Source organism: Amblyomma mixtum, chromosome 6 (assembly GCF_055824585.1).
Source record: "Amblyomma mixtum isolate Tamu chromosome 6, ASM5582458v1, whole genome shotgun sequence".
In the NCBI taxonomy this organism is placed as follows: Eukaryota; Metazoa; Arthropoda; class Arachnida; order Ixodida; family Ixodidae; genus Amblyomma; species Amblyomma mixtum.
Window position 1 is genome coordinate 1 of NC_143017.1, and position 27736 is coordinate 27736.

Sequence of the window (27736 nt, forward strand, 5' to 3'; positions counted from 1 at the left end):
GCAAACACTTTGGTTGGCTCTGATAAGAGCCGTTGAGGTGAGGGCCGGCAGCAGGCGCAATGTGCCACCCTACTTGGAGCTGGTGTACTTGGTGACAGCCTTGGTGCCTTCAGACACGGCGTGCTTGGCCAGTTCGCCAGGCAGCAGAAGACGCACCGCGGTCTGGATCTCCCGGCTGGTGATGGTCGAGCGCTTGTTGTAGTGGGCCAGGCGGGAAGACTCGGCCGCGATGCGCTCGAAGATGTCGTTCACGAAGCTGTTCATGATGGACATGGCCTTGCTGGAAACTCCAGTGTCTGGATGCACCTGCTTCAGCACCTTATAAATGTAGATGGAGAAGCTCTCCTTCCTGCGGCGCTTCTTCTTCTTCTTGTCCGTAGCGCGCACATTCTTCTGAGCCTTTCCGGCCTTCTTCACGGCCTTCCAGAGGGCTGAGGCGGCATGTTGACAGCGACGTCGACGCTCGGCAACACGGACGGTGTCGAAAGAACGCGCGCCAAGGGGCGCGCGGCGCTTTTATACTGGCACGGTGGTGTTCAAGCGACCCGAGCCAGGCCGCCGCGCGATTGGTCGACGCAGCGATAGCTCCGCCCCAATCCGCGTCGGGCTCGCGGCGCGGGGAGAGAGCGCGGTATTCGTTTCGTTTCTATCCAACGTGCTCGCACGCAGTGGTCGTCGCTGATTCTCCTGCTTCTCGAGCGTACTACAACAACAGTCACCATGTCCGGCCGCGGCAAAGGAGGCAAAGCCAAGGGCAAGAGCAAGACCCGCTCCAGCCGCGCGGGACTCCAGTTCCCCGTTGGCCGAATCCACCGTCTCCTGCGCAAGGGCAACTACGCGGAGCGCGTCGGAGCCGGCGCCCCGGTCTACCTGGCCGCCGTCCTGGAATACCTGGCTGCCGAGGTGCTCGAGTTGGCGGGTAATGCTGCTCGCGATAACAAGAAGACGAGAATCATTCCTCGCCACCTGCAACTGGCCATCCGAAACGACGAGGAGCTCAACAAGCTGCTCTCGGGAGTGACCATTGCCCAGGGTGGCGTCCTGCCCAACATCCAGGCCGTGCTGCTCCCCAAGAAGACCGAGAAGAAGGCGTGAGCGGTCCTCTGCACGTCTATGGAGGCGCGCCCGCCGCAGCGATAGCTCGCACCTAACGGTCCTTATCAGGACCAACCAAGTGCCTGCCACGGCGGGGCCTCGCTCTGCGATCCCTTTGCTCTGGACCACTGCGTCCCTCTCATGCTGCTTTCGTTTACTGCCCGTTGGGCGTCACTGACACTACTCGACCACATGCGGCCGCGCACACAGGTTCGCTGTCCTTTCTTTTTTTTTTCTTTTTTTTTTCAGCCCGCTACAGGCCAGTACAGCGCACCGAGAGCAATGTTATTAATGGACTACACGAGAAAAGCGCGTCTCGTGGTTTCCTTCCAGTGGGCTGGGCTTGGGAATATCACCAAACGGCATGATTGGCATGTCGCAAGGGATCGTTTAAAGGAAAAGTAATAAACAGCCCAGCGACGAGGCACAAGACAGAATAAAGATGGACAAGCGCTTGTCCGTCGTCGCTGCGCCGTTTTGTTTTTTTTTTTTAATTCTTCAATATGCACCAATTCGCTCAGTTTTTGTTTTTCTGCTGTGTAGTTTCAAGGAGCTGCTGCATTTACTTGTGCGGACAGCAGTTCTTATTTTTCTTCTTCTTCTTGTTTTTCGACTGCATCCCATTCGGTGCGCGCGAGTTGTTATCGGCACAAAAAAAAAATAAAAAATAACTAACCTGCGGGAAGCCGCCGGGGTGTAAAAGTGCAGGCGAGTTCAGTACAAGGGCAGTGCGGAATCACTTTCAACACACTCACCCATTTCGCAGGAACAGACAGTCAGAGTAAAAAAAAGAGAGAGAGGTACCGGGGTCCTGAGCTCGTGTTCGTCTCGACCGTGCGCCCGTGGCCAACGCAAACGTTTGGGTGGTCCTGAGAAGGACCGTTGTGGAGCGTTGCTGCTGCTGCTGCTGTGGCGGCGCCTCGAATACGCTTTTAGGCGCGCTCGCCACGGATGCGCCTCGCCAGCTGGATGTCCTTCGGCATGATGGTGACGCGCTTGGCGTGGATCGCGCACAGGTTGGTGTCCTCGAAGAGACCGACAAGGTATGCCTCGCTGGCCTCCTGAAGTGCCATGACGGCCGAGCTCTGGAAGCGCAGGTCGGTCTTGAAGTCCTGAGCGATTTCTCTCACCAGGCGCTGGAAGGGCAGCTTGCGGATGAGAAGTTCGGTCGATTTTTGGTATCGGCGAATTTCACGAAGTGCCACGGTGCCAGGCCTGTAACGGTGAGGCTTCTTCACTCCCCCGGTAGCTGGCGCACTCTTGCGAGCAGCCTTTGTGGCCAGCTGCTTACGGGGGGCCTTGCCGCCAGTGCTCTTGCGCGCGGTTTGCTTGGTACGGGCCATGGTGACGAGCGCGGACGCTGGAAACGGGAGACTGCCTCCGGAGACGGACGGAGATCGACTGCGCCGCGCGGCGGTGCTGCTCCGCAGCGCCCCCCCCCCCTCTCTCCCACCTGATTGGTCGCCTGACGGACCGATGGCTACCCTCCGCTCAGCGGCACCCAGAATGCTGGAAACCGCCCGGTTTCGAGCGCGCGTCGGTTTCGCGCGTGGCAAACGTGACGCAAGTGGGTGTGGAACCGGGGTCTAGCACAAGATTACGCTGCGCCTGTCCTTTAGGTTTGCCGCAAAAGCAAAAGCAAGCCTCTGGAAGGAGGCGGGCGTCCGCGGCAGCGTCCACTTTGACACCACAGCAGCACGGTGCCGACGCGGTTGCGGCTGGTTCCGTGTGGCGTTGGCGCACTGCAACGAGCCTCCCCGCTTGCCGGGGGCGCGGTGTTGAAGGAACGCAACGACAGCTTGTAGAAATACGTCTGCACTTTGCGCACACCAAATGAGGGGCGAAATAACTGAATAGCGCGCTAGCCAGAAACAGCGGCGCAATGACCGCTTGGATGCACGGAACATGTACTGCCAGACACATGATCAGCTGATTTTGTGAACTGCAAAAACAAAAACAAAAAAAAAGGAAGGGAGAGTCAAGGTCTCCTACCAAAGAGGTTGATTCGTAGACGGCTGCTCGCTGTGCAGTCAGTAGGGCTTCTCGTTTGCGTTCCGTTGTTATTGAGTTATTAGTACCATGTTGGCAACATCGTGTCAGCACGGAATAAAACGGTCTGTTTTCTCTGCCTAGATGTAAAGCATTCATAAGCTCTCCCCCCAATGAGAAAATGCCTGTGCGACACCAAGCGTACCTCATGAATCCATCACAAGCTGTTGAATATCGCGCCACTCTTCCCGGTGATACGATACGAGGTCGGCATTTCTTCCTGGAAAGCGGCATCACGACTACGTCCCGTTCCGTTCCGTTGCAAGCAAGCCTTTACGACAAATTATTCCAATGACCGGCGCAGCTCGCAGCACTAATGATGCTGCCATGGCACACTTCTTGCTGCACCACCTTTGTTGAGCTTAATGCGAACTGAACTGTGTCGTCAACCAACTTGTTCGACGGGACAGCGGCGCAACTCGCAGCCAGACACCTGAACAGCGCAAAGCAGCCCACAGGGTACACAGCAGGTAGATCGACGCACCTCGGCAAAGCTGTAAGGGTTGAAGAGAGAAGCGCTTGGGCGCAGAACGCAATAATACATGCAACTCAAAGGAAGCGCAACAAGAGAGACGGCAGATTTAGACATATTGACAAACCCACCCCTTAGGGCATGAATGCCACCTCAGAGTGCGTCGTCGCTTCCAAGGAGGTTCGATGGGTGCACTGTGCAGTCGACAGATCAGTTCGCTTCAAATTTCAAGCTGCACCAGCCAAAACGAGTTCCCAGTTATCGTTATTGAGCACGAAAAATCGCCTGGAGAGCAGCGCGCGCATAGGGCTGTCTCTGTACACATTGCGTGTGTGTGTCTACCAGCCAAGGAACACTCGCCGACTAACCCGCGTTACTTACAAGTTACTTACTGAAGATGATTCAATGCATCCACAAAACACACACAAAAAAAGGCGAGCAGAACGAGAACCCACTTCTGATGGATGCGGTTATTTACTTCCCTCAAGTTTCCAGAGTTTCCAGTGTTCCCACATCCGCAGCTCATGCACCTCCGAATTTCCTGTAGTTTAAATCCATTAAATGTTTGCACTCTCTTCTTGCAGATAAAAAGGTGCGGAATTGAGAAAACAGTTTGCCCTGCGCAAAGTTGGCAAACCATAGCGAGACACATACCATGACGTACGATTGCACGGAAGGAAAGAGCCGCGAACACTGCGTGGAAAGCGTGCATCATGCCTAACATTTCCCATGCATCTCCAGGCAGTATTCTTCCAGTAACAGGTGGCCAAAGTTAGCAAAAACAGTAGAGCACGCATTGAAGGCACCCCCACCCCTCCGTGATTGAGGTGCATTTCCTGCGGTCGCTTTATAAGCGAACAGAAGCCCATCCATGGATTTTATTTAGGTCACCGGGCAGTGTAATGAGGAAAAACATTTTATTTCGTTCGTCCCTTGCATTTTTCTTTTTCTTCCAGAACCCCGGAGAATGGCACTGCGCGACGCCGCCCAACACTGTTAACAACACATAGTTTCTTGCCACTGGCTACAACTCGAAGTGAACGGGTTTCGGCACCAAAACTTTTGTTGTACTCCGGACGCCGAACGACGAGCAGCTAGCTTCGCTGACTGCTCGGGCGTTCCGAGAGATGTGTAGTTGCTTGCATTTGATTCTTGTATTTAACGCGTAAAATAAATTCAACGAGTTAAGTTTCAACGACTGGATCAAGTCTGATCATTTGTGATTAGGCTAACGAATAGCGGCAGCTACGCATAGTTACAACAAAACATTCTTTGGATAGTAGTGCGCCCCGTCCCTACTAACATCTCGTCCCTATCTTCTGTTCTCTTTCTTGAATAATGCAATGCCCCTCCAAACTCCCGCACTAGCAAAACGGCGCCAGCCAGTAGGGCAACAAAAAGCAAGCCAAACGGAATGAAAAGCCACAACTAAACCAGACTGAGCAGGGCGCACTCGCAATTTCCTCAATTACGTGCAGCAAACAAGACTGAAAAATTTATCCAAACGCTTCAGTCGCCGTACGTGCGACCCGAAATTAAAGCGCCTGAGACTCAAAACGCCATTTAAGGGGAAATCAAAGTGTACGCAAGCCGGGAGCTGCTTCCTCCCCAAGGGAATGCATACCTTCCAGCAGCGCGGTGCACGCAACTTAATCGCCGACGCTTCGCGCGGCCGCGGCGCCACCTTCCTCCAGCTTGCGCAAGTACCTACGCCTCCGAGACCAGCGCCCGGAATCTTGGAGGCAACGGTGCGGCTCCCGCCTCTACTTTCATCCTTTTCATGCACTCCAAAACGCAGGCAGCGCGCTATAGACGCCTGTCTGGACGCCGCAGTTGGGGCACACAAGTTCACAGCCGCCCCAAATAGCAGTTGAGCTGAAAGCTGCACTGGTTGCTTCAAAAAAAAAACGCACCTCGGAAGTCACCGGCTGCAGAGGGAAACCGTCCTACGGACGGACGGCCAGACTCGCTCAAAAGGCAAGCAGTGAGCTAGCGCGACGTCGCTGTGCCTCTCCCAGGCTCTCTTCGCCATCCACTCTAAATGCTAACACATCCGAGACGCCTTTCACGCACCTGACAGCACACCTTGCTTGAACACACTGCCCTTATTCAAAAGAGGAAAGTGACTCGCGTCAATCAATACACTCATTTTCTGTGGATCGCGCAAACGTTTTCCGCGACACTGACTTTGTAGGAACCGTATGTACACACCACGCATGCAATTTCAGCGTCGTCGGGCATCAAAAATTCGAGGAACAACTGACGACACACACTGGGCACAACAACAACAGCAACTTTATTTCGCAATGCCGCAAAAGTATTTATATTTGCTGCATTGGTTGGCGCAACAACAAAACACATATGCCCGTAATGAGCTGCGATGCGTTTGAATTCACGCAAGCAATTTCGAGGCTGGCTGGTTCCCTCACCGCGTGATGTAATTGTTTACAAGAAGCCGTGCAGCTAGCTATGCCGCTATTTTGTCCGCATCATCGCAGTTATGCTCCCCAGGTGTTTGGTAGCTGAATTTCATGCACAAGACGTTGTTTGCATTCGCCAGGCGTGTTTACCTGCCTGTCTGTGGCTGCGAAACGAACCGCCGACGAATGTAAATAAATCGCTTCGCCTGCGATTATGAGAGGCCGCGCGCACATAAACAAGGAAATGTGTACAGGGGTTCGTTTCGAAAGAAAGCATAATGCCTCTTTTCACCAGACCCGTTCGCAGCACGCACACACGATTGATTCATGGCGAAAGGTAGGTTGTAAACTTATGGCCGCGAAGCTGAAGCGAAAAATGTCGCGCACACACACGTGCGAAAGCCACACACGGCGGCCGCCCTGCCAAAAACGATGCTCCCTCAGATGGCTACTACTATGGCTGCAGACAGTGAGGCACGGCGCAATCAACTGCTCACCTGAGACCGCTGCAGCTTGCTGTTGTGGCATAATCCGCTCGCTTCCGCAGGCGACAACAAGTAGGCAAAGAAAAAAAAAAAACCCATAGAGACAGAGAGAGAGGAACAAACGAGAACCGGAGCTCTGGTTCGCAACCAACAGCTGCCAATCCAGCATTTGGGTAGCCCTAAAAAGGGCTGTTTGACGACGACACGGAGCTGGAGTAGAGGGTGCACGCCGCACAGGGTCCCTTCTTCCTGACGCGGCGACTACCAGCGTGGCCGGCCTAGCCCCCGAAGCCGTACAAGGTGCGGCCCTGACGCTTGAGCGCGTAGACGACATCCATCGCGGTGACAGTCTTGCGTTTTGCGTGCTCCGTGTACGTGACGGCGTCCCGGATCACGTTCTCGAGGAACACTTTCAAAACGCCGCGGGTCTCCTCGTAGATCAGGCCCGAGATGCGCTTGACACCGCCTCGGCGCGCCAGACGACGGATGGCAGGCTTGGTGATGCCCTGGATGTTGTCCCGCAACACCTTGCGATGACGCTTCGCGCCTCCTTTTCCGAGCCCCTTGCCGCCTTTGCCACGACCAGACATCACGATGCAGAAAAGCGCGACCGCTCGGCTCCGATGCAAAACAGAGAATGCAGGCAGCGAGCCGCGGGGCGTTCGGTCGCGGAGCGCAGCGACGACCGCCATTGGCTGGCGCCTCGACCAATCAGGGTCCGTCTTCGCGAGCGGCGCCTCGCTAGCATCACTGAGCCCTTTCGCAGGACTCTCGCGCAACTACGACCATGGGCAAACTCCTCGCGGGCAGAGCGACTGAGCACAAGAAAAAAAAAAGAAACATTCGGCCTCATGTGCGATGCTGACGCAACAACAACAACAAACTAAAAAAAAAAAGAACCGCGCGCCTTAGAGGGGCCACAGGAGTGCAGTAACGCGATGACCACTGTGGCTGTATAACGCTGGTAGTAATCCGATCTGCATTTGCAGCTCGGTCAAGAGGATGGAAAATGAATGTTGGAGAATCCTGCTTTGTTTTCGTATTTCCTTTTTTTTGCTGCGTGTGCGCGCGTTGGAAACAAACAGGCGCTCGCTGCTTTTGTTTCTTTCATCTCGCAGCACGGTGTTTCCAGCCCTTTGGACAACCAGACGCACCGCAGAGTGCGCTGCAACGACGAACACAGCCCGAGCCTGTCACATTACAAGTTCAAACTGCGAAATCGCGCGCCTCATTAAAACACATTAATGGCAGTCGAATCGCGTGCCGCCCTTCCTCATCTCTTTTTCGCGAGTTAACTCTTCCGTTCGCTTGCGCGCCAGGATTCAAGAGGCCACCATGGGAGCGCGCGCGACGGCGCTTCGCTGTGTACTCCCCTCCTCTACCGGTCGCTAGGATGCTGAAAAGCGACCAGTTTGCCCGGCGGGCAAAATTCAAACGCTTGTATCTCGGAAAGTAATGCATGCAGGATTTCCAAATTCGGCATACGTGTAGAACACGTTTCGGACCATTTCTCTGGCTAATTTCAGTTCGCTGCACCGACTACGAGCAGTTCGAGCGCCCCTTTCCGTTTTCCGACCATTCCCCGGCTGTGGTACCGACGAGCGCTACTCGGCTCCTGCTTCTCCTTCTTGGCTGTAATCTCTCGAAGCTTTCATTTTGGCTTATCTTCTCGCGGAATTAAAAAAAAAAGCCACCACAGGCAGCGAAATATGCACACACACACACACACCTACCTGACTGAGCTCAGGTCTCTGCATGCACTAGCAACGTAAAAAGGTGGCAAATAACTGCTCCTTCCCATGCGTAGCCCGAACGTTTTATGGAGCCCATGAGCGAGTGCACTGCACACGACTTTGTTACTATTAGCGAAACGTAAGGGACGCATGACACCCGTGCAACCGCGAGCACATAGTAAATATTTGCACGCCTGTCGTGCGCGCCCAACAACAGAAGAACGAAAAAAAAAATTGTGTATCTGCCACACAGATATTATTCAATACACAATTCGGCACGAGCGCAAACTGTAGGGCGAAAAGAAAGGCACCCGAACTTCTGTCGTGCCGCTTGCAGGAACATTAAGCGCATGCAACTTGTCTTCCTCGCGCGTCCACACGTTGCAGTGTGGTCGAGCGCGGAGCTTCGTTTCTGTCTGCGCTCATTTCCTATAGCTATGATGCCCGCAGAGAAGTAGAGGAAGTTGCGCGCCCCGCACAGGGCTGTTAATACGCTTATCGCTACACTTTCTACCTCCGTCCCATTAAACTCAAACGCCGCGGCTGGCTTTTTTTTTTTTCTTTCTGCCTTTAAACACAACAAACATTCACCACCTGCTGGAGGTTTGCATGGCGCTGAAGCCGACAAGGAATTTAGCACCTTGGGCCACCTCACAGTTTACTGCTGGGCTTCGTTACAAATTTTATTTTTGTCACCTATTTCAGGATCCCTATGCAACAGACGTTGCCGAAAAAATCACTCGCGGTCGACTCCCCAACGTCCGCAAGGGGTTTTGCGCAAGTTCAGTCAACCCATTGCACTGTGCATACATTTCAGGACTCAGTAGTGTGTTGTGAACGCGTCTGAACCGAATAGCATTTCTAAGGCTTTCTTCCTTTCTTTTTTTTTTCTTTCCCCCCTGCAGCTAAAGTGTACTGTAGGCCACTTTAAGCCCACGCGTTATGGGAAACAGAGCTGAACTCAAGCAAGAAATAAAACGCAGTAACAAGACGGCCACACCGCAGCGCTGAAAGAATACGCGACTGCCGCACAACAAACAGCTGGTGGGGCCCTATAGAGGGAACCTATTCACGTGCACAGCAGTCAAAACGAGAGATGCCTTGGTATTTAAAACCACTTCAGGCTGCCACGCGAGGGGAATAAGAAATAAATAAATAAATATTATACACACATCACGCTCATAGAGAGGAAAAACAGGACCGGTGCATCGCTGCCTGCAGGCAGGCTCGCCAATGCAAACACTTTGGTTGGCTCTGATAAGAGCCGTTGAGGTGAGGGCCGGCAGCAGGCGCAATGTGCCACCCTACTTGGAGCTGGTGTACTTGGTGACAGCCTTGGTGCCTTCAGACACGGCGTGCTTGGCCAGTTCGCCAGGCAGCAGAAGACGCACCGCGGTCTGGATCTCCCGGCTGGTGATGGTCGAGCGCTTGTTGTAGTGGGCCAGGCGGGAAGACTCGGCCGCGATGCGCTCGAAGATGTCGTTCACGAAGCTGTTCATGATGGACATGGCCTTGCTGGAAACTCCAGTGTCTGGATGCACCTGCTTCAGCACCTTATAAATGTAGATGGAGAAGCTCTCCTTCCTGCGGCGCTTCTTCTTCTTCTTGTCCGTAGCGCGCACATTCTTCTGAGCCTTTCCGGCCTTCTTCACGGCCTTCCCAGAGGGCTGAGGCGGCATGTTGACAGCGACGTCGACGCTCGGCAACACGGACGGTGTCGAAAGAACGCGCGCCAAGGGGCGCGCGGCGCTTTTATACTGGCACGGTGGTGTTCAAGCGACCCGAGCCAGGCCGCCGCGCGATTGGTCGACGCAGCGATAGCTCCGCCCCAATCCGCGTCGGGCTCGCGGCGCGGGGAGAGAGCGCGGTATTCGTTTCGTTTCTATCCAACGTGCTCGCACGCAGTGGTCGTCGCTGATTCTCCTGCTTCTCGAGCGTACTACAACAACAGTCACCATGTCCGGCCGCGGCAAAGGAGGCAAAGCCAAGGGCAAGAGCAAGACCCGCTCCAGCCGCGCGGGACTCCAGTTCCCCGTTGGCCGAATCCACCGTCTCCTGCGCAAGGGCAACTACGCGGAGCGCGTCGGAGCCGGCGCCCCGGTCTACCTGGCCGCCGTCCTGGAATACCTGGCTGCCGAGGTGCTCGAGTTGGCGGGTAATGCTGCTCGCGATAACAAGAAGACGAGAATCATTCCTCGCCACCTGCAACTGGCCATCCGAAACGACGAGGAGCTCAACAAGCTGCTCTCGGGAGTGACCATTGCCCAGGGTGGCGTCCTGCCCAACATCCAGGCCGTGCTGCTCCCCAAGAAGACCGAGAAGAAGGCGTGAGCGGTCCTCTGCACGTCTATGGAGGCGCGCCCGCCGCAGCGATAGCTCGCACCTAACGGTCCTTATCAGGACCAACCAAGTGCCTGCCACGGCGGGGCCTCGCTCTGCGATCCCTTTGCTCTGGACCACTGCGTCCCTCTCATGCTGCTTTCGTTTACTGCCCGTTGGGCGTCACTGACACTACTCGACCACATGCGGCCGCGCACACAGGTTCGCTGTCCTTTCTTTTTTTTTTCTTTTTTTTTTCAGCCCGCTACAGGCCAGTACAGCGCACCGAGAGCAATGTTATTAATGGACTACACGAGAAAAGCGCGTCTCGTGGTTTCCTTCCAGTGGGCTGGGCTTGGGAATATCACCAAACGGCATGATTGGCATGTCGCAAGGGATCGTTTAAAGGAAAAGTAATAAACAGCCCAGCGACGAGGCACAAGACAGAATAAAGATGGACAAGCGCTTGTCCGTCGTCGCTGCGCCGTTTTGTTTTTTTTTTTTAATTCTTCAATATGCACCAATTCGCTCAGTTTTTGTTTTTCTGCTGTGTAGTTTCAAGGAGCTGCTGCATTTACTTGTGCGGACAGCAGTTCTTATTTTTCTTCTTCTTCTTGTTTTTCGACTGCATCCCATTCGGTGCGCGCGAGTTGTTATCGGCACAAAAAAAAAATAAAAAATAACTAACCTGCGGGAAGCCGCCGGGGTGTAAAAGTGCAGGCGAGTTCAGTACAAGGGCAGTGCGGAATCACTTTCAACACACTCACCCATTTCGCAGGAACAGACAGTCAGAGTAAAAAAAAGAGAGAGAGGTACCGGGGTCCTGAGCTCGTGTTCGTCTCGACCGTGCGCCCGTGGCCAACGCAAACGTTTGGGTGGTCCTGAGAAGGACCGTTGTGGAGCGTTGCTGCTGCTGCTGCTGTGGCGGCGCCTCGAATACGCTTTTAGGCGCGCTCGCCACGGATGCGCCTCGCCAGCTGGATGTCCTTCGGCATGATGGTGACGCGCTTGGCGTGGATCGCGCACAGGTTGGTGTCCTCGAAGAGACCGACAAGGTATGCCTCGCTGGCCTCCTGAAGTGCCATGACGGCCGAGCTCTGGAAGCGCAGGTCGGTCTTGAAGTCCTGAGCGATTTCTCTCACCAGGCGCTGGAAGGGCAGCTTGCGGATGAGAAGTTCGGTCGATTTTTGGTATCGGCGAATTTCACGAAGTGCCACGGTGCCAGGCCTGTAACGGTGAGGCTTCTTCACTCCCCCGGTAGCTGGCGCACTCTTGCGAGCAGCCTTTGTGGCCAGCTGCTTACGGGGGGCCTTGCCGCCAGTGCTCTTGCGCGCGGTTTGCTTGGTACGGGCCATGGTGACGAGCGCGGACGCTGGAAACGGGAGACTGCCTCCGGAGACGGACGGAGATCGACTGCGCCGCGCGGCGGTGCTGCTCCGCAGCGCCCCCCCCCCTCTCTCCCACCTGATTGGTCGCCTGACGGACCGATGGCTACCCTCCGCTCAGCGGCACCCAGAATGCTGGAAACCGCCCGGTTTCGAGCGCGCGTCGGTTTCGCGCGTGGCAAACGTGACGCAAGTGGGTGTGGAACCGGGGTCTAGCACAAGATTACGCTGCGCCTGTCCTTTAGGTTTGCCGCAAAAGCAAAAGCAAGCCTCTGGAAGGAGGCGGGCGTCCGCGGCAGCGTCCACTTTGACACCACAGCAGCACGGTGCCGACGCGGTTGCGGCTGGTTCCGTGTGGCGTTGGCGCACTGCAACGAGCCTCCCCGCTTGCCGGGGGCGCGGTGTTGAAGGAACGCAACGACAGCTTGTAGAAATACGTCTGCACTTTGCGCACACCAAATGAGGGGCGAAATAACTGAATAGCGCGCTAGCCAGAAACAGCGGCGCAATGACCGCTTGGATGCACGGAACATGTACTGCCAGACACATGATCAGCTGATTTTGTGAACTGCAAAAACAAAAACAAAAAAAAAGGAAGGGAGAGTCAAGGTCTCCTACCAAAGAGGTTGATTCGTAGACGGCTGCTCGCTGTGCAGTCAGTAGGGCTTCTCGTTTGCGTTCCGTTGTTATTGAGTTATTAGTACCATGTTGGCAACATCGTGTCAGCACGGAATAAAACGGTCTGTTTTCTCTGCCTAGATGTAAAGCATTCATAAGCTCTCCCCCCAATGAGAAAATGCCTGTGCGACACCAAGCGTACCTCATGAATCCATCACAAGCTGTTGAATATCGCGCCACTCTTCCCGGTGATACGATACGAGGTCGGCATTTCTTCCTGGAAAGCGGCATCACGACTACGTCCCGTTCCGTTCCGTTGCAAGCAAGCCTTTACGACAAATTATTCCAATGACCGGCGCAGCTCGCAGCACTAATGATGCTGCCATGGCACACTTCTTGCTGCACCACCTTTGTTGAGCTTAATGCGAACTGAACTGTGTCGTCAACCAACTTGTTCGACGGGACAGCGGCGCAACTCGCAGCCAGACACCTGAACAGCGCAAAGCAGCCCACAGGGTACACAGCAGGTAGATCGACGCACCTCGGCAAAGCTGTAAGGGTTGAAGAGAGAAGCGCTTGGGCGCAGAACGCAATAATACATGCAACTCAAAGGAAGCGCAACAAGAGAGACGGCAGATTTAGACATATTGACAAACCCACCCCTTAGGGCATGAATGCCACCTCAGAGTGCGTCGTCGCTTCCAAGGAGGTTCGATGGGTGCACTGTGCAGTCGACAGATCAGTTCGCTTCAAATTTCAAGCTGCACCAGCCAAAACGAGTTCCCAGTTATCGTTATTGAGCACGAAAAATCGCCTGGAGAGCAGCGCGCGCATAGGGCTGTCTCTGTACACATTGCGTGTGTGTGTCTACCAGCCAAGGAACACTCGCCGACTAACCCGCGTTACTTACAAGTTACTTACTGAAGATGATTCAATGCATCCACAAAACACACACAAAAAAAGGCGAGCAGAACGAGAACCCACTTCTGATGGATGCGGTTATTTACTTCCCTCAAGTTTCCAGAGTTTCCAGTGTTCCCACATCCGCAGCTCATGCACCTCCGAATTTCCTGTAGTTTAAATCCATTAAATGTTTGCACTCTCTTCTTGCAGATAAAAAGGTGCGGAATTGAGAAAACAGTTTGCCCTGCGCAAAGTTGGCAAACCATAGCGAGACACATACCATGACGTACGATTGCACGGAAGGAAAGAGCCGCGAACACTGCGTGGAAAGCGTGCATCATGCCTAACATTTCCCATGCATCTCCAGGCAGTATTCTTCCAGTAACAGGTGGCCAAAGTTAGCAAAAACAGTAGAGCACGCATTGAAGGCACCCCCACCCCTCCGTGATTGAGGTGCATTTCCTGCGGTCGCTTTATAAGCGAACAGAAGCCCATCCATGGATTTTATTTAGGTCACCGGGCAGTGTAATGAGGAAAAACATTTTATTTCGTTCGTCCCTTGCATTTTTCTTTTTCTTCCAGAACCCCGGAGAATGGCACTGCGCGACGCCGCCCAACACTGTTAACAACACATAGTTTCTTGCCACTGGCTACAACTCGAAGTGAACGGGTTTCGGCACCAAAACTTTTGTTGTACTCCGGACGCCGAACGACGAGCAGCTAGCTTCGCTGACTGCTCGGGCGTTCCGAGAGATGTGTAGTTGCTTGCATTTGATTCTTGTATTTAACGCGTAAAATAAATTCAACGAGTTAAGTTTCAACGACTGGATCAAGTCTGATCATTTGTGATTAGGCTAACGAATAGCGGCAGCTACGCATAGTTACAACAAAACATTCTTTGGATAGTAGTGCGCCCCGTCCCTACTAACATCTCGTCCCTATCTTCTGTTCTCTTTCTTGAATAATGCAATGCCCCTCCAAACTCCCGCACTAGCAAAACGGCGCCAGCCAGTAGGGCAACAAAAAGCAAGCCAAACGGAATGAAAAGCCACAACTAAACCAGACTGAGCAGGGCGCACTCGCAATTTCCTCAATTACGTGCAGCAAACAAGACTGAAAAATTTATCCAAACGCTTCAGTCGCCGTACGTGCGACCCGAAATTAAAGCGCCTGAGACTCAAAACGCCATTTAAGGGGAAATCAAAGTGTACGCAAGCCGGGAGCTGCTTCCTCCCCAAGGGAATGCATACCTTCCAGCAGCGCGGTGCACGCAACTTAATCGCCGACGCTTCGCGCGGCCGCGGCGCCACCTTCCTCCAGCTTGCGCAAGTACCTACGCCTCCGAGACCAGCGCCCGGAATCTTGGAGGCAACGGTGCGGCTCCCGCCTCTACTTTCATCCTTTTCATGCACTCCAAAACGCAGGCAGCGCGCTATAGACGCCTGTCTGGACGCCGCAGTTGGGGCACACAAGTTCACAGCCGCCCCAAATAGCAGTTGAGCTGAAAGCTGCACTGGTTGCTTCAAAAAAAAACGCACCTCGGAAGTCACCGGCTGCAGAGGGAAACCGTCCTACGGACGGACGGCCAGACTCGCTCAAAAGGCAAGCAGTGAGCTAGCGCGACGTCGCTGTGCCTCTCCCAGGCTCTCTTCGCCATCCACTCTAAATGCTAACACATCCGAGACGCCTTTCACGCACCTGACAGCACACCTTGCTTGAACACACTGCCCTTATTCAAAAGAGGAAAGTGACTCGCGTCAATCAATACACTCATTTTCTGTGGATCGCGCAAACGTTTTCCGCGACACTGACTTTGTAGGAACCGTATGTACACACCACGCATGCAATTTCAGCGTCGTCGGGCATCAAAAATTCGAGGAACAACTGACGACACACACTGGGCACAACAACAACAGCAACTTTATTTCGCAATGCCGCAAAAGTATTTATATTTGCTGCATTGGTTGGCGCAACAACAAAACACATATGCCCGTAATGAGCTGCGATGCGTTTGAATTCACGCAAGCAATTTCGAGGCTGGCTGGTTCCCTCACCGCGTGATGTAATTGTTTACAAGAAGCCGTGCAGCTAGCTATGCCGCTATTTTGTCCGCATCATCGCAGTTATGCTCCCCAGGTGTTTGGTAGCTGAATTTCATGCACAAGACGTTGTTTGCATTCGCCAGGCGTGTTTACCTGCCTGTCTGTGGCTGCGAAACGAACCGCCGACGAATGTAAATAAATCGCTTCGCCTGCGATTATGAGAGGCCGCGCGCACATAAACAAGGAAATGTGTACAGGGGTTCGTTTCGAAAGAAAGCATAATGCCTCTTTTCACCAGACCCGTTCGCAGCACGCACACACGATTGATTCATGGCGAAAGGTAGGTTGTAAACTTATGGCCGCGAAGCTGAAGCGAAAAATGTCGCGCACACACACGTGCGAAAGCCACACACGGCGGCCGCCCTGCCAAAAACGATGCTCCCTCAGATGGCTACTACTATGGCTGCAGACAGTGAGGCACGGCGCAATCAACTGCTCACCTGAGACCGCTGCAGCTTGCTGTTGTGGCATAATCCGCTCGCTTCCGCAGGCGACAACAAGTAGGCAAAGAAAAAAAAAAACCCATAGAGACAGAGAGAGAGGAACAAACGAGAACCGGAGCTCTGGTTCGCAACCAACAGCTGCCAATCCAGCATTTGGGTAGCCCTAAAAAGGGCTGTTTGACGACGACACGGAGCTGGAGTAGAGGGTGCACGCCGCACAGGGTCCCTTCTTCCTGACGCGGCGACTACCAGCGTGGCCGGCCTAGCCCCCGAAGCCGTACAAGGTGCGGCCCTGACGCTTGAGCGCGTAGACGACATCCATCGCGGTGACAGTCTTGCGTTTTGCGTGCTCCGTGTACGTGACGGCGTCCCGGATCACGTTCTCGAGGAACACTTTCAAAACGCCGCGGGTCTCCTCGTAGATCAGGCCCGAGATGCGCTTGACACCGCCTCGGCGCGCCAGACGACGGATGGCAGGCTTGGTGATGCCCTGGATGTTGTCCCGCAACACCTTGCGATGACGCTTCGCGCCTCCTTTTCCGAGCCCCTTGCCGCCTTTGCCACGACCAGACATCACGATGCAGAAAAGCGCGACCGCTCGGCTCCGATGCAAAACAGAGAATGCAGGCAGCGAGCCGCGGGGCGTTCGGTCGCGGAGCGCAGCGACGACCGCCATTGGCTGGCGCCTCGACCAATCAGGGTCCGTGTTCGCGAGCGGCGCCTCGCTAGCATCACTGAGCCCTTTCGCAGGACTCTCGCGCAACTACGACCATGGGCAAACTCCTCGCGGGCAGAGCGACTGAGCACAAGAAAAAAAAAAGAAACATTCGGCCTCATGTGCGATGCTGACGCAACAACAACAACAAACTAAAAAAAAAAAGAACCGCGCGCCTTAGAGGGGCCACAGGAGTGCAGTAACGCGATGACCACTGTGGCTGTATAACGCTGGTAGTAATCCGATCTGCATTTGCAGCTCGGTCAAGAGGATGGAAAATGAATGTTGGAGAATCCTGCTTTGTTTTCGTATTTCCTTTTTTTTGCTGCGTGTGCGCGCGTTGGAAACAAACAGGCGCTCGCTGCTTTTGTTTCTTTCATCTCGCAGCACGGTGTTTCCAGCCCTTTGGACAACCAGACGCACCGCAGAGTGCGCTGCAACGACGAACACAGCCCGAGCCTGTCACATTACAAGTTCAAACTGCGAAATCGCGCGCCTCATTAAAACACATTAATGGCAGTCGAATCGCGTGCCGCCCTTCCTCATCTCTTTTTCGCGAGTTAACTCTTCCGTTCGCTTGCGCGCCAGGATTCAAGAGGCCACCATGGGAGCGCGCGCGACGGCGCTTCGCTGTGTACTCCCCTCCTCTACCGGTCGCTAGGATGCTGAAAAGCGACCAGTTTGCCCGGCGGGCAAAATTCAAACGCTTGTATCTCGGAAAGTAATGCATGCAGGATTTCCAAATTCGGCATACGTGTAGAACACGTTTCGGACCATTTCTCTGGCTAATTTCAGTTCGCTGCACCGACTACGAGCAGTTCGAGCGCCCCTTTCCGTTTTCCGACCATTCCCCGGCTGTGGTACCGACGAGCGCTACTCGGCTCCTGCTTCTCCTTCTTGGCTGTAATCTCTCGAAGCTTTCATTTTGGCTTATCTTCTCGCGGAATTAAAAAAAAAAGCCACCACAGGCAGCGAAATATGCACACACACACACACACCTACCTGACTGAGCTCAGGTCTCTGCATGCACTAGCAACGTAAAAAGGTGGCAAATAACTGCTCCTTCCCATGCGTAGCCCGAACGTTTTATGGAGCCCATGAGCGAGTGCACTGCACACGACTTTGTTACTATTAGCGAAACGTAAGGGACGCATGACACCCGTGCAACCGCGAGCACATAGTAAATATTTGCACGCCTGTCGTGCGCGCCCAACAACAGAAGAACGAAAAAAAAAAATTGTGTATCTGCCACACAGATATTATTCAATACACAATTCGGCACGAGCGCAAACTGTAGGGCGAAAAGAAAGGCACCCGAACTTCTGTCGTGCCGCTTGCAGGAACATTAAGCGCATGCAACTTGTCTTCCTCGCGCGTCCACACGTTGCAGTGTGGTCGAGCGCGGAGCTTCGTTTCTGTCTGCGCTCATTTCCTATAGCTATGATGCCCGCAGAGAAGTAGAGGAAGTTGCGCGCCCCGCACAGGGCTGTTAATACGCTTATCGCTACACTTTCTACCTCCGTCCCATTAAACTCAAACGCCGCGGCTGGCTTTTTTTTTTTTCTTTCTGCCTTTAAACACAACAAACATTCACCACCTGCTGGAGGTTTGCATGGCGCTGAAGCCGACAAGGAATTTAGCACCTTGGGCCACCTCACAGTTTACTGCTGGGCTTCGTTACAAATTTTATTTTTGTCACCTATTTCAGGATCCCTATGCAACAGACGTTGCCGAAAAAATCACTCGCGGTCGACTCCCCAACGTCCGCAAGGGGTTTTGCGCAAGTTCAGTCAACCCATTGCACTGTGCATACATTTCAGGACTCAGTAGTGTGTTGTGAACGCGTCTGAACCGAATAGCATTTCTAAGGCTTTCTTCCTTTCTTTTTTTTTTCTTTCCCCCCTGCAGCTAAAGTGTACTGTAGGCCACTTTAAGCCCACGCGTTATGGGAAACAGAGCTGAACTCAAGCAAGAAATAAAACGCAGTAACAAGACGGCCACACCGCAGCGCTGAAAGAATACGCGACTGCCGCACAACAAACAGCTGGTGGGGCCCTATAGAGGGAACCTATTCACGTGCACAGCAGTCAAAACGAGAGATGCCTTGGTATTTAAAACCACTTCAGGCTGCCACGCGAGGGGAATAAGAAATAAATAAATAAATATTATACACACATCACGCTCATAGAGAGGAAAAACAGGACCGGTGCATCGCTGCCTGCAGGCAGGCTCGCCAATGCAAACACTTTGGTTGGCTCTGATAAGAGCCGTTGAGGTGAGGGCCGGCAGCAGGCGCAATGTGCCACCCTACTTGGAGCTGGTGTACTTGGTGACAGCCTTGGTGCCTTCAGACACGGCGTGCTTGGCCAGTTCGCCAGGCAGCAGAAGACGCACCGCGGTCTGGATCTCCCGGCTGGTGATGGTCGAGCGCTTGTTGTAGTGGGCCAGGCGGGAAGACTCGGCCGCGATGCGCTCGAAGATGTCGTTCACGAAGCTGTTCATGATGGACATGGCCTTGCTGGAAACTCCAGTGTCTGGATGCACCTGCTTCAGCACCTTATAAATGTAGATGGAGAAGCTCTCCTTCCTGCGGCGCTTCTTCTTCTTCTTGTCCGTAGCGCGCACATTCTTCTGAGCCTTTCCGGCCTTCTTCACGGCCTTCCCAGAGGGCTGAGGCGGCATGTTGACAGCGACGTCGACGCTCGGCAACACGGACGGTGTCGAAAGAACGCGCGCCAAGGGGCGCGCGGCGCTTTTATACTGGCACGGTGGTGTTCAAGCGACCCGAGCCAGGCCGCCGCGCGATTGGTCGACGCAGCGATAGCTCCGCCCCAATCCGCGTCGGGCTCGCGGCGCGGGGAGAGAGCGCGGTATTCGTTTCGTTTCTATCCAACGTGCTCGCACGCAGTGGTCGTCGCTGATTCTCCTGCTTCTCGAGCGTACTACAACAACAGTCACCATGTCCGGCCGCGGCAAAGGAGGCAAAGCCAAGGGCAAGAGCAAGACCCGCTCCAGCCGCGCGGGACTCCAGTTCCCCGTTGGCCGAATCCACCGTCTCCTGCGCAAGGGCAACTACGCGGAGCGCGTCGGAGCCGGCGCCCCGGTCTACCTGGCCGCCGTCCTGGAATACCTGGCTGCCGAGGTGCTCGAGTTGGCGGGTAATGCTGCTCGCGATAACAAGAAGACGAGAATCATTCCTCGCCACCTGCAACTGGCCATCCGAAACGACGAGGAGCTCAACAAGCTGCTCTCGGGAGTGACCATTGCCCAGGGTGGCGTCCTGCCCAACATCCAGGCCGTGCTGCTCCCCAAGAAGACCGAGAAGAAGGCGTGAGCGGTCCTCTGCACGTCTATGGAGGCGCGCCCGCCGCAGCGATAGCTCGCACCTAACGGTCCTTATCAGGACCAACCAAGTGCCTGCCACGGCGGGGCCTCGCTCTGCGATCCCTTTGCTCTGGACCACTGCGTCCCTCTCATGCTGCTTTCGTTTACTGCCCGTTGGGCGTCACTGACACTACTCGACCACATGCGGCCGCGCACACAGGTTCGCTGTCCTTTCTTTTTTTTTTCTTTTTTTTTTCAGCCCGCTACAGGCCAGTACAGCGCACCGAGAGCAATGTTATTAATGGACTACACGAGAAAAGCGCGTCTCGTGGTTTCCTTCCAGTGGGCTGGGCTTGGGAATATCACCAAACGGCATGATTGGCATGTCGCAAGGGATCGTTTAAAGGAAAAGTAATAAACAGCCCAGCGACGAGGCACAAGACAGAATAAAGATGGACAAGCGCTTGTCCGTCGTCGCTGCGCCGTTTTGTTTTTTTTTTTTAATTCTTCAATATGCACCAATTCGCTCAGTTTTTGTTTTTCTGCTGTGTAGTTTCAAGGAGCTGCTGCATTTACTTGTGCGGACAGCAGTTCTTATTTTTCTTCTTCTTCTTGTTTTTCGACTGCATCCCATTCGGTGCGCGCGAGTTGTTATCGGCACAAAAAAAAAATAAAAAATAACTAACCTGCGGGAAGCCGCCGGGGTGTAAAAGTGCAGGCGAGTTCAGTACAAGGGCAGTGCGGAATCACTTTCAACACACTCACCCATTTCGCAGGAACAGACAGTCAGAGTAAAAAAAAGAGAGAGAGGTACCGGGGTCCTGAGCTCGTGTTCGTCTCGACCGTGCGCCCGTGGCCAACGCAAACGTTTGGGTGGTCCTGAGAAGGACCGTTGTGGAGCGTTGCTGCTGCTGCTGCTGTGGCGGCGCCTCGAATACGCTTTTAGGCGCGCTCGCCACGGATGCGCCTCGCCAGCTGGATGTCCTTCGGCATGATGGTGACGCGCTTGGCGTGGATCGCGCACAGGTTGGTGTCCTCGAAGAGACCGACAAGGTATGCCTCGCTGGCCTCCTGAAGTGCCATGACGGCCGAGCTCTGGAAGCGCAGGTCGGTCTTGAAGTCCTGAGCGATTTCTCTCACCAGGCGCTGGAAGGGCAGCTTGCGGATGAGAAGTTCGGTCGATTTTTGGTATCGGCGAATTTCACGAAGTGCCACGGTGCCAGGCCTGTAACGGTGAGGCTTCTTCACTCCCCCGGTAGCTGGCGCACTCTTGCGAGCAGCCTTTGTGGCCAGCTGCTTACGGGGGGCCTTGCCGCCAGTGCTCTTGCGCGCGGTTTGCTTGCCGTTGTCAGATGAGAAGGAGGATTGGCACCCGAAAGTGCCTCTCCCCGGGGTCACACATAACCCATCAACTCATCATCATCCATCCGACACCCCCGGCAAGGCCCAGGCCCCCTCCACAAGTGGGGGGGTCAGTTTTTTGTTTTGGGGTGAAGGTCCTACCCGGACAAGGGCCGCGACGCGCCAGGAAGGCGGTCACGGTCGCGGGGCGGCTGCCCCGCTTACCTCGTCTTCATCCTGGTCGGAGCTGTACGTAGCGTCACTCAGGAAGCTGCAGTCGCAGTTGGTCACGGCACTGCACGAGTCGCACCAGCGCCCCTCGCCTCCAGACTGCTCGGAGTCGTCCTCTGCAACAGGAGAAGAAGCGCGCGGCGCTTCGCGCCGTTTAAGTTTCGCGGGCGCGCGGCAGTGCGCGGAGCTATCCTCAGATGGCGCTGGGGGCTCGCTGCGTGGGCTGGCTGCTCTCTCCCTCCGTCGGCGCTTCCGCCGCTGGACGAGAGTGAACTCCCCCTCGCCCGTCGGGTTCGCCTCTGCCTCGACCGGTTCCGCGCTGCGCTGTTCGGCAGGCTCGTTGTCCTCGTGTTGGCCGCTCACTGGAACGGCGGGGCCGCTGGAGCCCTCGACCGAGGTATCCGAGGCAGGGTCCTGGTCCTTGTCTGGCGCGAGGGCAACCTGCGACGCAGCGGCAGCCGCAGCAGACACCATCGCGCGCTTCGCTACTGACGCGAACGTGCGCGTCGCACACTTCGCGACGGCGTGGTCAGCGCCGCACTGGGGGCACGGCTGCTCGCACGTGGCGTGGCCGAACACACCGCAGCGCGCGCACAAAGGCACGTCGCACGCCGCCCGCACGTGGTCACGAGAACCACAGCGCCGGCAGACACGCGCGACACCCTCGTACTCGCACTGCACGGTGAACTCTGCCACCTGCAGGAAGTTGGGTAGCGCCGACTTCATCTCCATTCGCACGCGCCTGGTCCCGTTCGGCACGCCGTCGAATCCAGGCACGTACTCAGCAACGATGCTCTCCACTGGTCCGTACTCCTCCAGGGCTCCTTTCAGCTCAGCTACATCAATGTCGACTGGAAAGCCAAAAACTCGCACCACGGTGCTCAGCGTACCGCGGTACGCGAAGCGCACCGCGGTGCCTCGCACCTCGATTACGGGCCTCGCAAGAAAGCGCTGAACGGCAGGCCTGGACTTAAAGGTGACCTCAAAACGGCCCACCCCGAAGTCCTGCACGCCGCCCAGCTCTGACTTGGAGAAACATTTCACAAGCTCTTTACAAATGTCTGCGCCGCACACGCCCTGCGGCACGCGGCCGAAGAACGTTTGCGGGCGCAGTCGCTGTGCAAGCCGAGGCATGGCAACAGCCTCACTCACCTGCGTTCGGATGGCGAGACAAAGAACGAGGCCTAGGCAGTCCTAGGCAACGTGCTTGGTACGGGCCATGGTGACGAGCGCGGACGCTGGAAACGGGAGACTGCCTCCGGAGACGGACGGAGATCGACTGCGCCGCGCGGCGGTGCTGCTCCGCAGCGCCCCCCCCCCCTCTCTCCCACCTGATTGGTCGCCTGACGGACCGATGGCTACCCTCCGCTCAGCGGCACCCAGAATGCTGGAAACCGCCCGGTTTCGAGCGCGCGTCGGTTTCGCGCGTGGCAAACGTGACGCAAGTGGGTGTGGAACCGGGGTCTAGCACAAGATTACGCTGCGCCTGTCCTTTAGGTTTGCCGCAAAAGCAAAAGCAAGCCTCTGGAAGGAGGCGGGCGTCCGCGGCAGCGTCCACTTTGACACCACAGCAGCACGGTGCCGACGCGGTTGCGGCTGGTTCCGTGTGGCGTTGGCGCACTGCAACGAGCCTCCCCGCTTGCCGGGGGCGCGGTGTTGAAGGAACGCAACGACAGCTTGTAGAAATACGTCTGCACTTTGCGCACACCAAATGAGGGGCGAAATAACTGAATAGCGCGCTAGCCAGAAACAGCGGCGCAATGACCGCTTGGATGCACGGAACATGTACTGCCAGACACATGATCAGCTGATTTTGTGAACTGCAAAAACAAAAACAAAAAAAAAGGAAGGGAGAGTCAAGGTCTCCTACCAAAGAGGTTGATTCGTAGACGGCTGCTCGCTGTGCAGTCAGTAGGGCTTCTCGTTTGCGTTCCGTTGTTATTGAGTTATTAGTACCATGTTGGCAACATCGTGTCAGCACGGAATAAAACGGTCTGTTTTCTCTGCCTAGATGTAAAGCATTCATAAGCTCTCCCCCCAATGAGAAAATGCCTGTGCGACACCAAGCGTACCTCATGAATCCATCACAAGCTGTTGAATATCGCGCCACTCTTCCCGGTGATACGATACGAGGTCGGCATTTCTTCCTGGAAAGCGGCATCACGACTACGTCCCGTTCCGTTCCGTTGCAAGCAAGCCTTTACGACAAATTATTCCAATGACCGGCGCAGCTCGCAGCACTAATGATGCTGCCATGGCACACTTCTTGCTGCACCACCTTTGTTGAGCTTAATGCGAACTGAACTGTGTCGTCAACCAACTTGTTCGACGGGACAGCGGCGCAACTCGCAGCCAGACACCTGAACAGCGCAAAGCAGCCCACAGGGTACACAGCAGGTAGATCGACGCACCTCGGCAAAGCTGTAAGGGTTGAAGAGAGAAGCGCTTGGGCGCAGAACGCAATAATACATGCAACTCAAAGGAAGCGCAACAAGAGAGACGGCAGATTTAGACATATTGACAAACCCACCCCTTAGGGCATGAATGCCACCTCAGAGTGCGTCGTCGCTTCCAAGGAGGTTCGATGGGTGCACTGTGCAGTCGACAGATCAGTTCGCTTCAAATTTCAAGCTGCACCAGCCAAAACGAGTTCCCAGTTATCGTTATTGAGCACGAAAAATCGCCTGGAGAGCAGCGCGCGCATAGGGCTGTCTCTGTACACATTGCGTGTGTGTGTCTACCAGCCAAGGAACACTCGCCGACTAACCCGCGTTACTTACAAGTTACTTACTGAAGATGATTCAATGCATCCACAAAACACACACAAAAAAAGGCGAGCAGAACGAGAACCCACTTCTGATGGATGCGGTTATTTACTTCCCTCAAGTTTCCAGAGTTTCCAGTGTTCCCACATCCGCAGCTCATGCACCTCCGAATTTCCTGTAGTTTAAATCCATTAAATGTTTGCACTCTCTTCTTGCAGATAAAAAGGTGCGGAATTGAGAAAACAGTTTGCCCTGCGCAAAGTTGGCAAACCATAGCGAGACACATACCATGACGTACGATTGCACGGAAGGAAAGAGCCGCGAACACTGCGTGGAAAGCGTGCATCATGCCTAACATTTCCCATGCATCTCCAGGCAGTATTCTTCCAGTAACAGGTGGCCAAAGTTAGCAAAAACAGTAGAGCACGCATTGAAGGCACCCCCACCCCTCCGTGATTGAGGTGCATTTCCTGCGGTCGCTTTATAAGCGAACAGAAGCCCATCCATGGATTTTATTTAGGTCACCGGGCAGTGTAATGAGGAAAAACATTTTATTTCGTTCGTCCCTTGCATTTTTCTTTTTCTTCCAGAACCCCGGAGAATGGCACTGCGCGACGCCGCCCAACACTGTTAACAACACATAGTTTCTTGCCACTGGCTACAACTCGAAGTGAACGGGTTTCGGCACCAAAACTTTTGTTGTACTCCGGACGCCGAACGACGAGCAGCTAGCTTCGCTGACTGCTCGGGCGTTCCGAGAGATGTGTAGTTGCTTGCATTTGATTCTTGTATTTAACGCGTAAAATAAATTCAACGAGTTAAGTTTCAACGACTGGATCAAGTCTGATCATTTGTGATTAGGCTAACGAATAGCGGCAGCTACGCATAGTTACAACAAAACATTCTTTGGATAGTAGTGCGCCCCGTCCCTACTAACATCTCGTCCCTATCTTCTGTTCTCTTTCTTGAATAATGCAATGCCCCTCCAAACTCCCGCACTAGCAAAACGGCGCCAGCCAGTAGGGCAACAAAAAGCAAGCCAAACGGAATGAAAAGCCACAACTAAACCAGACTGAGCAGGGCGCACTCGCAATTTCCTCAATTACGTGCAGCAAACAAGACTGAAAAATTTATCCAAACGCTTCAGTCGCCGTACGTGCGACCCGAAATTAAAGCGCCTGAGACTCAAAACGCCATTTAAGGGGAAATCAAAGTGTACGCAAGCCGGGAGCTGCTTCCTCCCCAAGGGAATGCATACCTTCCAGCAGCGCGGTGCACGCAACTTAATCGCCGACGCTTCGCGCGGCCGCGGCGCCACCTTCCTCCAGCTTGCGCAAGTACCTACGCCTCCGAGACCAGCGCCCGGAATCTTGGAGGCAACGGTGCGGCTCCCGCCTCTACTTTCATCCTTTTCATGCACTCCAAAACGCAGGCAGCGCGCTATAGACGCCTGTCTGGACGCCGCAGTTGGGGCACACAAGTTCACAGCCGCCCCAAATAGCAGTTGAGCTGAAAGCTGCACTGGTTGCTTCAAAAAAAAACGCACCTCGGAAGTCACCGGCTGCAGAGGGAAACCGTCCTACGGACGGACGGCCAGACTCGCTCAAAAGGCAAGCAGTGAGCTAGCGCGACGTCGCTGTGCCTCTCCCAGGCTCTCTTCGCCATCCACTCTAAATGCTAACACATCCGAGACGCCTTTCACGCACCTGACAGCACACCTTGCTTGAACACACTGCCCTTATTCAAAAGAGGAAAGTGACTCGCGTCAATCAATACACTCATTTTCTGTGGATCGCGCAAACGTTTTCCGCGACACTGACTTTGTAGGAACCGTATGTACACACCACGCATGCAATTTCAGCGTCGTCGGGCATCAAAAATTCGAGGAACAACTGACGACACACACTGGGCACAACAACAACAGCAACTTTATTTCGCAATGCCGCAAAAGTATTTATATTTGCTGCATTGGTTGGCGCAACAACAAAACACATATGCCCGTAATGAGCTGCGATGCGTTTGAATTCACGCAAGCAATTTCGAGGCTGGCTGGTTCCCTCACCGCGTGATGTAATTGTTTACAAGAAGCCGTGCAGCTAGCTATGCCGCTATTTTGTCCGCATCATCGCAGTTATGCTCCCCAGGTGTTTGGTAGCTGAATTTCATGCACAAGACGTTGTTTGCATTCGCCAGGCGTGTTTACCTGCCTGTCTGTGGCTGCGAAACGAACCGCCGACGAATGTAAATAAATCGCTTCGCCTGCGATTATGAGAGGCCGCGCGCACATAAACAAGGAAATGTGTACAGGGGTTCGTTTCGAAAGAAAGCATAATGCCTCTTTTCACCAGACCCGTTCGCAGCACGCACACACGATTGATTCATGGCGAAAGGTAGGTTGTAAACTTATGGCCGCGAAGCTGAAGCGAAAAATGTCGCGCACACACACGTGCGAAAGCCACACACGGCGGCCGCCCTGCCAAAAACGATGCTCCCTCAGATGGCTACTACTATGGCTGCAGACAGTGAGGCACGGCGCAATCAACTGCTCACCTGAGACCGCTGCAGCTTGCTGTTGTGGCATAATCCGCTCGCTTCCGCAGGCGACAACAAGTAGGCAAAGAAAAAAAAAAAACCCATAGAGACAGAGAGAGAGGAACAAACGAGAACCGGAGCTCTGGTTCGCAACCAACAGCTGCCAATCCAGCATTTGGGTAGCCCTAAAAAGGGCTGTTTGACGACGACACGGAGCTGGAGTAGAGGGTGCACGCCGCACAGGGTCCCTTCTTCCTGACGCGGCGACTACCAGCGTGGCCGGCCTAGCCCCCGAAGCCGTACAAGGTGCGGCCCTGACGCTTGAGCGCGTAGACGACATCCATCGCGGTGACAGTCTTGCGTTTTGCGTGCTCCGTGTACGTGACGGCGTCCCGGATCACGTTCTCGAGGAACACTTTCAAAACGCCGCGGGTCTCCTCGTAGATCAGGCCCGAGATGCGCTTGACACCGCCTCGGCGCGCCAGACGACGGATGGCAGGCTTGGTGATGCCCTGGATGTTGTCCCGCAACACCTTGCGATGACGCTTCGCGCCTCCTTTTCCGAGCCCCTTGCCGCCTTTGCCACGACCAGACATCACGATGCAGAAAAGCGCGACCGCTCGGCTCCGATGCAAAACAGAGAATGCAGGCAGCGAGCCGCGGGGCGTTCGGTCGCGGAGCGCAGCGACGACCGCCATTGGCTGGCGCCTCGACCAATCAGGGTCCGTCTTCGCGAGCGGCGCCTCGCTAGCATCACTGAGCCCTTTCGCAGGACTCTCGCGCAACTACGACCATGGGCAAACT

General features: G+C 54.7%; 13 protein-coding genes across 13 annotated transcripts; 3 read left to right on the top strand and 10 right to left on the bottom strand.

The window, feature by feature from the left end:
- Positions 1-69: 69 nt before the first annotated feature.
- On the bottom strand, positions 70-722 carry LOC149337894 (histone H2B-like). The gene is made up of 2 exons (XM_089550031.1): positions 705-722; positions 70-420 (listed from the first exon to the last, which is right to left on the bottom strand). The coding sequence occupies exons 1-2, from the start codon at positions 720-722 to the stop codon at positions 70-72; spliced, it is 369 nt and encodes a 122-aa protein (XP_089406157.1).
- LOC149337895 (histone H2A-like) lies at positions 721-1095 on the top strand. Its single transcript, XM_089550123.1, has one exon. The coding sequence runs from the start codon at positions 721-723 to the stop codon at positions 1093-1095; it is 375 nt and encodes a 124-aa protein (XP_089406249.1).
- Positions 1096-2027: 932 nt separating this feature from the next.
- On the bottom strand, positions 2028-2438 carry LOC149337896 (histone H3). Its single transcript, XM_089550124.1, has one exon. It carries the CDS (start codon positions 2436-2438, stop codon positions 2028-2030), a length of 411 nt encoding a protein of 136 aa, XP_089406250.1.
- Positions 2439-6799: 4361 nt separating this feature from the next.
- On the bottom strand, positions 6800-7111 carry LOC149337897 (histone H4). The gene has a single exon (XM_089550125.1). It carries the CDS (start codon positions 7109-7111, stop codon positions 6800-6802), a length of 312 nt encoding a protein of 103 aa, XP_089406251.1.
- Positions 7112-9558: 2447 nt separating this feature from the next.
- On the bottom strand, positions 9559-9933 carry LOC149337898 (histone H2B-like). The gene has a single exon (XM_089550126.1). It carries the CDS (start codon positions 9931-9933, stop codon positions 9559-9561), a length of 375 nt encoding a protein of 124 aa, XP_089406252.1.
- Positions 9934-10210: 277 nt separating this feature from the next.
- LOC149337899 (histone H2A-like) lies at positions 10211-10585 on the top strand. Its single transcript, XM_089550128.1, has one exon. The coding sequence runs from the start codon at positions 10211-10213 to the stop codon at positions 10583-10585; it is 375 nt and encodes a 124-aa protein (XP_089406254.1).
- Positions 10586-11517: 932 nt separating this feature from the next.
- On the bottom strand, positions 11518-11928 carry LOC149337900 (histone H3). The gene has a single exon (XM_089550129.1). It carries the CDS (start codon positions 11926-11928, stop codon positions 11518-11520), a length of 411 nt encoding a protein of 136 aa, XP_089406255.1.
- Positions 11929-16286: 4358 nt separating this feature from the next.
- On the bottom strand, positions 16287-16598 carry LOC149337901 (histone H4). The gene has a single exon (XM_089550130.1). The coding sequence runs from the start codon at positions 16596-16598 to the stop codon at positions 16287-16289; it is 312 nt and encodes a 103-aa protein (XP_089406256.1).
- A 2448-nt stretch (positions 16599-19046) lies between these two features.
- Positions 19047-19421, bottom strand: LOC149337902 (histone H2B-like). The gene has a single exon (XM_089550131.1). It carries the CDS (start codon positions 19419-19421, stop codon positions 19047-19049), a length of 375 nt encoding a protein of 124 aa, XP_089406257.1.
- A 277-nt stretch (positions 19422-19698) lies between these two features.
- Positions 19699-20073, top strand: LOC149337903 (histone H2A-like). Its single transcript, XM_089550132.1, has one exon. It carries the CDS (start codon positions 19699-19701, stop codon positions 20071-20073), a length of 375 nt encoding a protein of 124 aa, XP_089406258.1.
- Positions 20074-21005: 932 nt separating this feature from the next.
- LOC149337904 (histone H3-like) lies at positions 21006-21490 on the bottom strand. Its single transcript, XM_089550032.1, has 2 exons — positions 21464-21490; positions 21006-21401 (listed from the first exon to the last, which is right to left on the bottom strand). Exons 1-2 carry the CDS (start codon positions 21488-21490, stop codon positions 21006-21008), a joined length of 423 nt encoding a protein of 140 aa, XP_089406158.1.
- Positions 21460-22864, bottom strand: LOC149337905 (uncharacterized). Its single transcript, XM_089550133.1, has one exon. The coding sequence runs from the start codon at positions 22767-22769 to the stop codon at positions 21600-21602; it is 1170 nt and encodes a 389-aa protein (XP_089406259.1). The 5' UTR covers positions 22770-22864; the 3' UTR covers positions 21460-21599.
- Positions 22865-27216: 4352 nt separating this feature from the next.
- On the bottom strand, positions 27217-27528 carry LOC149337906 (histone H4). The gene has a single exon (XM_089550134.1). The coding sequence runs from the start codon at positions 27526-27528 to the stop codon at positions 27217-27219; it is 312 nt and encodes a 103-aa protein (XP_089406260.1).
- Positions 27529-27736: the final 208 nt, after the last annotated feature.